Source organism: Raphanus sativus, chromosome 4 (assembly GCF_000801105.2).
Source record: "Raphanus sativus cultivar WK10039 chromosome 4, ASM80110v3, whole genome shotgun sequence".
NCBI lineage: Eukaryota > Viridiplantae > Streptophyta > Magnoliopsida > Brassicales > Brassicaceae > Raphanus > Raphanus sativus.
The window spans coordinates 30,306,212-30,319,493 of NC_079514.1; the positions used below are offsets into that span (position 1 = coordinate 30,306,212).

At 32.6% G+C, this 13,282-nt stretch overlaps 1 protein-coding gene and 1 long non-coding RNA gene across 2 annotated transcripts; one reads left to right on the forward strand and one right to left on the reverse strand.

Annotated features, from left to right (window-relative positions):
- Positions 1-84: 84 nt before the first annotated feature.
- LOC108852720 (uncharacterized) lies at positions 85-2,415 on the reverse strand. The gene is made up of 2 exons (XM_018626213.2): positions 1,242-2,415; positions 85-945 (listed from the first exon to the last, which is right to left on the reverse strand). Exons 1-2 carry the CDS (start codon positions 1,605-1,607, stop codon positions 349-351), a joined length of 963 nt encoding a protein of 320 aa, XP_018481715.1. The 5' UTR covers positions 1,608-2,415; the 3' UTR covers positions 85-348.
- Positions 2,416-8,730: 6,315 nt separating this feature from the next.
- LOC108829915 (uncharacterized) lies at positions 8,731-10,715 on the forward strand. Its single transcript, XR_008944312.1, has 2 exons — positions 8,731-9,176; positions 9,254-10,715. It is a non-coding gene; the product is annotated as an uncharacterized LOC108829915 (long non-coding RNA).
- The last annotated feature ends 2,567 nt before the right edge of the window (positions 10,716-13,282 follow it).

Here is a 13,282-nt window from a genome sequence, read left to right on the forward strand (position 1 = left end):
CACCACTCTACAAAAACAATTGTATACAACCGTAAAACGACTGCAATGTGATTCTAATTATGTTTCACTGCATCAATGATAAAGTAACGAGAATGACAAATACTTTATTGATAAGAAAAAATCAATTACAAAAAAATAAAGATCACGATCTCATGTCGATCGGATCTATGACCTTATCTTCGTCACCATCTAGCAGCTTATATTGCTATGGTCATTATATACAAAAGAAATTTAAGAAAAAAAAGTAAACACATATATGATATATCTTTAAACTAAGTCTTCCATCTTCAGTATTATTTAACGACAAAATTTTGGAAAAAAGATAGAGAGACCGCAGAGTCCTTTCTTCTAGTCCAACTCATCGGCCTCCTCAGCCCTAATTCTTTCTGCTGTTTTATTACGAGATTGCTCAACACCTCCTTTCTTTTTCTCTACCTTACCATACTTGGTCTGCTGATTCTTGTTAGCATTATCACTACTTTTTCTTTTGTTTTTGCTGTTTTTATTATCATCACTTCCTCTTTTAGATTTAGCAGAGCCATCACGCCCTTCTTTACCGCCATTCTTCTTCTTCTTCTTTGATTCTCCTTTTTTGTTTTTCTTATTATCGCTCCCCTTGTCAGAATTTTTATTACTTTTGGTGGAAGATTTTGTTTCAGCCAATATTCGTGGTCCTACAGATTTTTCTTCCTTGCTCTCTTTCTTTGTTTCAGATATAGATGAAGATTTCATGCTAATTTCATCTGCTTTCTTTGCGATTCGATTAATTACATTAAGCCATTCTAAGATCCCATCTTTTATTTCTTTTTGTTGTTTTGTGGTTAGTTTTAAGGTTTCCTTCATCTCTGTTTCGTTATTCTTCCCGCCGGTAATCTTCTCACCAATAGATTGCAACATTTTGACGGTTTCCATGGCTTCAGTTTTCTCCTTTTGTAGCTTATTTACCTAAGCAAACCAAAGGAACCAGAACATTTGTTAGGCCATAACTTCTAGGACAAGTCATTTGATTTATAGGTTTTCTCTTTTGTTTTAGGGTTTATATGTTTTGTGTTATGTATATCAAAAAGAGCAGACTTTCTTTCTATTTCGAATTCGATTCGTCTGGGGTGAAAAGTAAACCAATAGTTGTATATTTCAGTATTAGACTAGAACGTGTCGGTTTAAATTTATGCATAAACCCTAATAAATTGTATAGAAATTTCTCGGTTTTATGGACAAAACAAATGCATTTGATCACTTACCTTTCCTCCTTTAGATCCATTTTCATCAGAACCTAGAGCTGATATGGCCTGGAAAAGGCTACCTGCCTTAGCCTTCATGTGAGACTCATGATCCTTCACTTTAGAGACCGAGCATACGCACTTTGAAAATTCATTAACCTTTTCGAAGAAGTGCCTAACCTTCTCTGTCTTGGCGCATTCTTTTTCGAGGTCGGCCACGAAAGTAGACACAACCTTAACAGTATAAAGCTCGACATCACCCACATTTATTGGACCTCCGGTCTGTGGTAAAGCAAGTTTAATTTTTACGTGAGCTGAAGCTACATTGAAGAAGGTTACGGTTGCAAGAAGGATCGTAAAACATAACAAATTTTGAAATCTTGACATTTTATGAGAAAAGTATTTTTTTTTTTTGTTTAATCTTTTAAAACTCAAGATTTCTTATATAGAACTATGAAAGTACTCTATCTTTAGAATCACGGAAATAAGGGAGTAGCTGAAGATAAATTGGTGGATACAGAGGTGAAAATAAATAGTAAAGAACCTACGACTATAATCACCTGTAGTTTTAATGGAGTTTCTCTTCTTTGACGTATTCATCGACAACAAATGGTTATTCTTGTTGTAAAACTTGTATTTCTTCTTATTATTGATGTGCCAATAGGCAACTATATATATACATGTTACAAGGAATAGATAAATGGAAATAGTATTATCCTAATACAAAGCATTAATATGGTAAAGTCTAAGTCTTCCTTTCTTCCTCATGCGTCTGGTCCGGTTCGGTATTGTCTGTCCGGTACGTCCGTCCGGTACTGTCCGGTACGGTTCAGTTATGTCCGTCCATCCAATGGTTTATAACACTCCCCCTTGGACGCCATAACCGTTTCAGAGTTCATAGTGTGCTTCATGTTGCCTCATTAAAACCTTACCAGGAAAACCCAGTGGGACAAAACCTTGGTGAAGGAAAAAGAGTACAACACACACTACTCCCCCTGATGAATGCATCACTGAAGATGTCTGTGTAAGGACTTGTAAATATTGATTCAGTGAGCTTGGAGTGTCTGTGTTTCTTTCTCTTAGAATTTCGCAGAAGAACACTTGGACGTACTGTGCCTTATGTCGTCCAACTTATAATATGGTCGACCATTATGGTCCTTGACCAAAAACGTATGTCTCTTAGACTACTAACCACTTTACTTGGTCGGATCTCATCCATAAGTGTTTATGGATTGTCCTATAGTATGACCTGGTCGTTTATGGACAGTGAGATATTTCTCTTAAGTACTATCGAAAATGTACTGAACTGGTCGATCCATATTGTGTCATAGACCTTGTCTATACACGTCCATAATTTTCTCATGAGTGTCTTAGATCATGACTTGATCAGTGATCATTACTACAATGAGTTTTACATACTCATTAGACTTTGGTTCTATAACCAAGTACACTCATCGGACCTTATTCTTGGCAATCAATCTTTCTTGCCATATGTACTATCCATACTGATAGTTGATACCTCAAAAGTCATACCACGTTTTGGGTTAATAAAATTAGTCATCTCTCATGGATGATTCGGCTGGAAAGAAGCCGGACATAGTCTTTGATTTGGTATGGTCTTTGGCGTGAACCATAATGGTTCTCTTCGCCTTTTGCTGTGACCATCTTATATCTTACTTAGGGTGTGCTGATCTCATACACATACCCACGACTATGGTCTCTGCTATGAGTTATTGCAGTCTTTATATACATAGTCTTAAGAATCAATCTTGTTTATACACACACACAACCTTTGATGGATGTCTAAGATGTTGTTGGTGTGTTGCTATCAAGCCTTTGTCGTAGACCATTGGGTCATAGACCATGACCAATCACATGGTGATTGGTACTTCTCTCATACGGCTATATCTGTATATGCAGTCCCATGTCCTTAGTTTGTATGGACCTTTGCTAGGCGTGCCTATGGACTACTACATGATAGCTGATCTTTTGAGATCTAGAAATAAACTGTATCAACCTCTCTTTAGGCTGGTTCCAAACACAAGGGATTTTGTACTTCTTATAAGTATGTATGGACTGAATTGGATTGTTCTTAGACAGATCATTTACTTATACAGCTGCTTAATGATTCAGTCCATGAACAGCTTAGGAACAATGCTGTTCATTGAGAATTTCTTTTCTCATCTTTATGGTACCTTTATAATATTTGATCCAGTGATCCATATGCTTGCTTACTACGTTTTTATCTCTTACTTATGACCAGACCTTTGTCAATTTCAAATTTGAGTAGTAGCATCTACCACATAGGAGTATATCTCCTTATAAACTGTTTTTCGGTCTCTGTGAGTAACCTTGTGTAATCAGCTATGTTCAAATGCTGTAAATAGGCACATGCACGTCTTAGACCACGTGACCATGTCCTTATCTCACGGTTTACTTTCCTCACATGACCCATTCACTGGTTTTATCACTTGATGGCGTTTTATGGCCAATACGTCCATCTTTCTTTAGTTTAAACCCCACGTCCATTTTATTCTTTGTGAGTACTCTCGTGGGTTTATGATCCTCGCATTATATCTTATACTCAAGTGCTACTTTCTTTTATGAGTTCTCTTATATGTAAATACATCAGTGGTGTTAACACTCTTATATATGGTTCCATTGTGTTCCAGACATGTCCAAATCGATTTGAGATTTCATTATCTAGGACCTTTATTTCCTTGCAGTTTGGCGTCCCAAACTACATGGTCTGGTACCTTAGATGGTTAGCTGGCCAGCCTTATCTCCATGTCCGGACTGGTTCCCTTTTGAACTCGGATTTATATCATTCTGTGCACCTTTTCATTTCTTTCTATCCGACGTTCCTTTATCTTATGGAACACTTTGGTCTATCTTGTATAGACTCTGTAGCAACTTGATTGTGTCTCTTAGGACATCAAATTTCGTGGTGCATAAGCTGGTATGATATTTAGTCATTCTTTTCTTTCCTTTTGGGTCAATGTGTCTGGCATCTAGTTCTGCTAGCTTTTGCATTATTTGATCACATTCTTTGGACGTCTTAGATTATATTTCTAGTCCGAGGATCTTGCCAAGACAATGATGGTTAATACCAATCTCTTACTCTTTATCCAGCTTATAGCTTTCTCACTTTTGATGTTGGACAGTCGGATTACTCATGCAATCCGTGAACCTGGCCATTTAATCTTATCACCCATATTTGGCTCAAGGTTTCATATAAATTCGTGGGAGAAAGTCATACTCCTATCCAACATATATTCCCAATTCTTATCTCAGTTTCTATCTTAGAAAGCACATATGAATGTGGTGGTTAAATCTATTTAAGATTTCATATGTCTGGTCGTGACCCGTATTCAATCTGAGATGGGAATATCTATGCTCACTATATGGCCTGATGCATATTGTCTTTACACATGTATATCAGTGTGTTCCCAAGCATTAGGTTGTGGCCTTTGTATTATAGGAAATCGGCCAAATGATTGTCCATGGTTCTGTTCTCGACCCGGTCGGTTTCATCGTCCGTGGTATGGTCGTATGAACATTGTTGACCGCGTCCACGTCATGTCCATCCATCCCGGTCTCGACCGGATGGTTTATCATGATGGACGTGGCTTGTCTTTGTATTAATTTACCATGGTCATAGACCATGTCCCACGGATCATGTTCATGTTTTTATAGTATGGTCATGTACCACACGGGTGTGTATTCTCCCCCTCATGAACATGCTATAAACCATTATGCCATTTCATGATACTTGGGACAGTTAAGCCTAATGAGCTTCCCTTGTGTACATGTTTCACAACGTGAGATTCTATGGGATAACTCTTTTGTGCCTTTCAATTATTTGCATCAAGTTTGGATCGATCCGGATGGCTAGTCCGGTCATGCCATTAAGTGTAATTTTGTATGGTTAACCAACTGGTTACCATGGCTCTTTTGCCTCTCATCATACTGATCTTAGCATAGTATTAATCAGTAGAGTATATATGTATAGTCTTGACCACTTTCTTATAAGGCCTTAGGCGATTTTTCTTTCAAAATCTGTAGGAACCTTTTGTTCTCTTTTGCCCATTGTTTCTATATGGAAACCATTTCTTGTTAGTACTCAATGGGCACGAAATTGGGTGTATATAATGCCCTTCAGGCAATGCCTTGGCTGTGGTCTAACTATCCTTCTAGAACAAGATTTATTGGGAGAATTTTATTTTTATTTTTCGTGGATATTTTTATACTTTGTAATTCTAAGATAAATAAAAATTATTCAATAAATAAAATTCCAATAAAGGTTTTCATAAAAAACACCAAATCATATAACATAATAAGATTTAAAGTAAAACAAACAAACAAAGCAAAATTTCAGGATGTCAAATGGCCTTTTAGCCTATGGTCAAGCCGGCCACTCCAACTGTCACTTTGGATGTGGCTTCCTCGGATTTATTATCTCTTTCATCACAATCTGCTTCATAACCACTCATCTCATTCTTTATTTGATTCATCCACTCTCTTTGTAATAAGTATGAAAACAGATCATTGTATGTGGTGAAACATTTCTCTCTATGATGTAAAAATAGATCTCTTGGATCTGCTGTAGAGAATGTCTTTTCAAGTAATTCCTCATTTGTTAACTTTTCACCACATAATATCAGGTTATGAGCTATTTCGGACATGGTATAATTATATTCTTCCACGGACCCATAGTCCCGGAATCTGAGGCCCATCCACTCATGCCTTATCTTTGGTAATAACACCTTAGTGTATCTGGATATTAATTATGTCCAGAGGCATCGGGGGCTCTCTATATCTCGGTACTGATTTCTCAGTTCCTCAATGAGATGATGGCTCATTACTGTTAATGCCATTTCGTTCTTTGTTCCATGATCATCCTTGATGATACATTTCCCAAGACCCTTTGTCCATAGTATATATGAGATATTCATTGTCCATCCTAGATAATTTTCTCCAGAAATTTCTAGGGTATCATAATCCAAGGTTGACATCTGAATCATATCAATCAATCAATCAATCAATTCTTAGAATTCATGCATTCAAATAATCAATCAAACATGAAAATAATTTTAGAAATTTTATCACTCAATATATCAATGGTTCACACCAACCAAAACAAAAATTTCTAACAAGTATTAATCAATCAACATGAAATATCCCTTTAAGCAATCAATGATCAATGGTGAGCATTCTAGCAATATTCCTATTTCAAATTCAGTATAGAATATGCAATTTAACATAAGCTGAAAACTTTTCAGAAAAGGAAATTTTTTTATAAAAGGAAACTTTCTATTTTTTTTTTCAGAAAATGAAACTTTCTATTTTTTTCAGAAAAGAAAACTTTCTATTTTTTCAGAAAATGAAATTTTCCATTTTAGCAGAAAGGAAATTTCAACAAATCAATAATTCAGATTTCAGTTTATAGAATTTATAGTTTATGAAATCGACCAAGATGGGTTTAAGGGGTGATCGATTTCTATTGGCTCCGATTGATCATTCAGATCATAAGGTTTTCGAGATCCAAGAACACTTAGTGTTTTGGTTTTAATTGATTTAATCAATCTCTTATTGAATAAGGAATATTTGTGCTTCTAACAACCTAATGACCGTTTGATCTAGCAACTTAACGGGAGAACTAAACCAAATCATAATTCCTCAAATTTATTTAAGGATTCAATTGTCCTAGGTTTTTAGGTTCATCAAATTTTAATGTTCAATCCTTTAACAAACAACCAAATTTGTTTTGATATGGTTCCGATCCAAAGGGTGTTTCAGATTTTATTTACCTTTAGATTGGAGAGAATCTGAAACTGGACCACCTAGAGAGAGGAGAGAAAACCGCGAACGGCTTGAACGTCTATCGCGAGCAAGGAACGGGCTGATCGGATCGTCCGGAACCTCTACCGGCTGTTGGATGAACTGTCGGATCGTCTGGTGGCTTATCGGGTGCTGATCAATTCGTCGGATGGTCAGGTATATGTGCTGGTCGGATGAGAATGGAAAGACAGCTAGGGTTTCCTTTAGTAAAAAGGAAATTGTCAACGCGGATTGAAACGGAGGTGGAGAACGCGTCTGAAGTCGGATTGAGACGAGGTTTGCGGCGCGGGATTCTTCTCGTCGAGAGCTTCAATTTGATATATGGAACGTCGGCTAAATCCTTATAGTTTGAGAGATACGTCGATTTGAAGTTGCGTCCGAATTAGGGTTTTGAATCAAGTTGACGGCGCTTCTTGTAATAGCTCGTGAGAACGCGTCCGGTATCGGATTGCGATGAGGTTGACGGCGTTGGATTCGTCTCGTCGAGATCTTGAATTTGATAGGTGGCTCGTCGTCTGGATCCGTCGGGTTGAGGAGATACGGTGTTTTGAAGTTTCGTCTGATTTCTAGGGTTTATGGTGGTTGCTGGGAAAAAAGGTTTCGAAATTCACTCAGAGTTTTCTCAGAGCTCTCGTGCTGATAACGTGTTGTAAAACTTGTATTTCTTCTTATTATTGATGTGCCAATAGGCAACTATATATATACATGTTACAAGGAATAGATAAATGGAAATAGTATTATCCTAATACAAAGCATTAATATGGTAAAGTCTAAGTCTTCCTTTCTTCCTCATGCGTCTGGTCCGGTTCGGTATTGTCTGTCCGGTACGTCCGTCCGGTACTGTCCGGTACGGTTCAGTTATGTCCGTCCATCCAATGGTTTATAACAATTCTATTATTTTTAATGGAATTCTTCGCAATATAATTTAACATTAAAAACATGTTCACCACTGAAAAATGACATGTGGACTGATAATTTATCATTGTCAAAAATGACCAAAACTTGAATTTAAATGCAAATCGATAGTCTAAATTCAATCATTTGCAAAAGTATAAAATCTAAAAAGCTAGTATAATTACGATTATAAATCCAGAGAAATTTTATTCTACACGGAGATTTCTCGAGACATTTACTTATGTATTTAATATTAAAATTAATTTATAAAATTTTGAAAATTTTTTGATGAAAAATAAATTGAAATCATGTAAATATAATCAATTTATCATGATCATTTAAATTTAATTGAAATAATTATTTTTCACATAGATGAGTGAATATAGATGGTAAGTCATGAGTATACATTGGTTCAAAATTTGGTAACATATGCTCAAGTGTTGTTAAAAATTGTAGGGTTAAATTTTGGGATCTTAAATATTTATTTTGAAATTAAAATTTGGCATATAAGTGTTTAGTTGTGTATATATATACTATTATTTGAGAATTGATTTTTCTTATTTGTCACATCCTCCATGATTTTAGTTAATTTTTTTACTTTTCATATTTTCCATGATTTTAGAAAAAGTGAATTTGCTTACTTGTTATCTTCTCCATGATTTTGGTTAATTTTGTTATTTTTCATATCTTCCTCGATTTTAGGATAATTCATTAGTTTAATTAATATTATTATTTTAAAATATATTTTGAAATATATATATTTATATGATATTTAAGATAATTAATAAACATTAACCTGTGTTACTGATATATATACTATTATTTTAAAATAATAATAATTATTATGATATTTAGGACATCTATACTATACTAAAAGGAAGATATCCTCAAAAGAGAGACATGCCACATCAGATTAAAAAATCTTCCAATCAGATACCTTCAAATTGCCATGTCACACATGTTTTTAGTCTTCACAGAAAAACAGGTCATTATAGGCTTGGCTTCGAACAATAAAACAATTCGAGATGACATATCCCTTCGCATCCCTGCCAATTGTAGTTACCACATATCACTCTGTATCATTTCACTATACTCTTTATTCCTTTATTTATTGTTTCGTTTCACCTCCTTTTGCTCTCCTCCTATATAATGCTATGGCATGAAATCCACAAGAAAATAAAGCCATTGCCATGAAATCCAAGGAAAGTCAACCGTCTCCAGGTATGAGGGTTTTATACCAAAGCTTCTTTATCTGTAAGAGGTGTTTGCTTATGTTGATAATATGCAAATTTTTGCAGTATGTTTGGCACTTGCCTTACTGGATATCAGAGCTTGCAAAGTGAGTATAATCTCAAGAATGCTTTGAAAGATGAGTTATCTTCCTGTGTAGAGATCACCCATGTTTATATTCCATTAGACTTTCACGGCCGACTTTCTTTCCCCAAGTTCGTGACTTCATCCTTCTTCCAATTCGTGATAACTGCTGTGAATTTATTTACCTAATTTTTTTCTTTTACATATGCAATTACATTTCATTGCATGTGTTCAAAGGTTTGGAAATCCTTCACAAAAAGATCCATGATTTCCTATCTTCATCCGTACATAAATTTGCTCATGACTCTTGATTTGATTTCAAAAGTGAAACGTCTCTCATGAATTTTTTTTTTAATTATCGTAGCTCATTGTATCAAGATTCACATGATCAAAAGTATGAAGAAGGTAAGAAATTATCTCTCATCTGGTGTGATAACTCAACTTATAGAAAGAGGCACTTTTGAAATGTTTTTCAATTCAGTCTACGTGATAATATTTGTTAGTAGCTTCACACTACCACTCCAAGGGTTAAGTTAAAACCAGCAAGTAAAGAAAAAAGCTGGTAAGCTTCAAATCCAAAATTTTATATGTTTCAGTTGTTCTGTTGCAATATAATAAAATTAACAATAGTTCTTATTTCCACTATATAATTTTGTCTACTTTGAAAGGAATATGGTCACTTAATTTTAATATCTTGGAAGACATATTACGAGGACTCTAAGCTATAAAATATGTAGTGTTGCATTACATGGCGTGCTATTTTGAAAGTGTTCTGAACTTGAGCCATTTAGAAACCCATTTAGACAAGCCATTTTTACTGATTCCAACACCGTATGATTCTAAATTCTTGAATTAATATATTTCCTTTGATTCAAAAAAATATCGTAGATAATACTCTAGAAAATCTGCAGGAACAGTAACATTTAGATTTTGAGAGGCGTAAAGAATACGCAGGAACAGAGACAGAGAGATTACATTTGGTGGCAGAGGTGAGAAGCTGCAGAGAAGACAGAGACCGAGAGAGTCACCTTTGGGTGGCCAAGTTATCTTGAGAAGAAAAGAAGAGAGGCTCAAGAGATACAACATACAAGGGAATGATCAACAAAATTTGGAGGAACAGAAACGAATAGATACTGACTAGGGAGATTCTCTTGCATCTGGCAAGGAGAATGGTCTTAGTTTTGGTTTACTGATTTTAATCACTTGTGATCCTGAGTCGTGGAACTAGATGGTTCATGAAGACTATATCTTAGAGAATCTCAGCGATGGTGGTCATTATACTCTATATAACAACATGCATGTGAGAAACGAAGTGGTTCAAATCAAAACCAGAACTGACGATTGAAAGAAAAGTGGGAACAGAGTAACCATACACCTCAAATAGAATACTCAACTGATTACTTTAGACGCAATAAACTGATTTGCAGTAAAAAATTAAGTTGCTTATGGTCTATTTTTACTATAAATAAGGACATTTATAGTTGCACAAAAAAAATAAGGACATTTATAAGTTTTGAGGTGATCAAACTTCTCTCACTTCAACTAACAAAGTTGGTGAATATGAGTTTAGATACAGCATATTCAGATGCACATGATATCATAACTCTCATACTGGCACGAAGAAATAAAATGACTCAAACTATGATTTTGTACATTACTCACTTTATTAGTCATATTTTCATGTTTTAAAGAATTTTTCGTCGTTGACCAAAAAAAAGAATTTTTCGAAATCATAAGGTCAAAAGTGTATAAAACAATATTTTCTATCTTGGAATTCAATAATTTTTAAGACAAAACAAATTTTAAATCAATTATATAGCTAATAATTGTTGAATATAAAAGCCTAAATTATCTAAGATTAAGAGTACATAAATTATAACTAAAAACTAATTAACTTATATTTATCATTCTAATCATATATGATTCCAATAATAAAACTACAGTAGAACCTCTATAAATTCATAATGCCGGGACTTGGAAATTTTATTAATTTATATAGATATTAATTTACAAAAATTTCCTTATATAGATTTCTTATTTTAAGATATATTTATTCTAAAATAAAAATATGATTTTAGTATATAGACATTAATTGTGTCTTTTTTGAAATTTTACATTTATGTTAATGTTATTATATTATATGGTGTATATAATATATATTTCATAGAACTTAAATGTTGTTTAAGATATAATACTATATTCTGATCCGCCCTTTTATATTTTTTGTTTTATATTTTTTTAGAAATTTAATTTTTATATTTGCATATTTAGTTATATTTTTATTTTTCTTTGTATAATATTTATCTTAAATGATTAATAAAAAGTTTTAATAATAATATTAAAATAGTTGAACTACACATATATTAATATGTCATGTTTCTGTTTTAATATTATTGATTTTGATAAAAACAATTGTACAAAAAATTGTACATATTTTTACGTTAATTGATAAATATATATTTTGTGAAATATTATATGTTTATATGAATATAATCATATGAAAATTTAAAATAGTATAATTGTGCAGTTTTATTTTTAAAAATTAAAAGTGACATGAAGTATAATTAATCTCACATTGATTAATGCAAATATTTAGGAATCAAATGAATAAATAATAATAAGAAAACATATTGATTAATTATTTATAGTTTAATAATCGAGCAAACAAAAGGAATAATTATATACCTAAAGGCGATCAAAAGTAACATATGTAAAAAAAAAAAAAAAGTAACATATGTATTGATACACATGTTAAATCATTAATTTTAGTATTTACCATCGCTATTTGATATAACCTAAAAAGAAGGATAATATTTCATATTCATAACCATCGATTTTATTTTTGTAACTTCTCCATAACCATCGATTACTATACATTTGACAGAACTTGATCCTAAAAATTAGGAACTAAAGTGGAAGTTACAAAATCAATTTATTAGTAAAAATAATTATGATTATATAATTTTATCCTAAAAATGATTGGACTCAACCCATATCAATTGGTCATGATTCTAATTTAATAGTATTGATTACTAAATTTCATCAAAAATGTATTAAGTGTTAAAAGATAGTTCCATTGTGAATATAAAAACAAACAATATAATGATAGGTTATTACATATATAAAATATGTATACATATAAATTATTAATTTATAATTCTAATGGGACTATATATTTACATAGAATTTTTTACAAAAATTATTATCTTATTATTTTATCGATTTGTGTCAAATTTTGAACCGGCCCAAGTTGAGACCGGCGAAATTTATTAATTTATAAAGATTTTTAATATATCAAATATTAATTTATAGAGATTCTACTGTATAACAAATAATGAGTTCTTCTTTTTTACTTCTATTTTATTATATAAAACATAAAATTACAACAAAATTACAAAATAGTAAAGTTACAACCAATTGTGAGATCTTATCATTCTAAATTTGTCAGAAAAAAAAATTAATAAATAAACCAAATTTAAATCTAATAATTTATTTTTAATTGGTACAAATACATATAAAATATAAGTAAATATAAATAAACAAAATCTCAATTTATTTAATTTTATTTGAAAACCCGAGCAAATTTGTTATTAAATATAAGAAAAATTGAGTTTGTTAAAATCTAAATACAACATACATATATTAAATATATTTATTTTCTAACCGAACCAAACCGACAAATTTTAATTACAATCATCACACATGCATCATTTTCTATGATTTAAATGAAATAGATGAGAAAATTCATATTCTTCGATAATGAACAACTTGCTCCTATTTTTAACATTTCCATCATCAACTGATGTATGTTTTTTCATGAAACAATTCATTTTAAGGTGAAATCTCTAAAATAGATAATACACCAGATGAGTTCATATTACATATAAATATCTAAGATTCGGAGGACCCAAATCCGACAAAATCCGACTCGAATTTGACCCGAAAATCAGATTGTCCATGCATATCAGAAACTGATGAAAGTTAACAGTTATATTGCATGCGTGCAATATCCA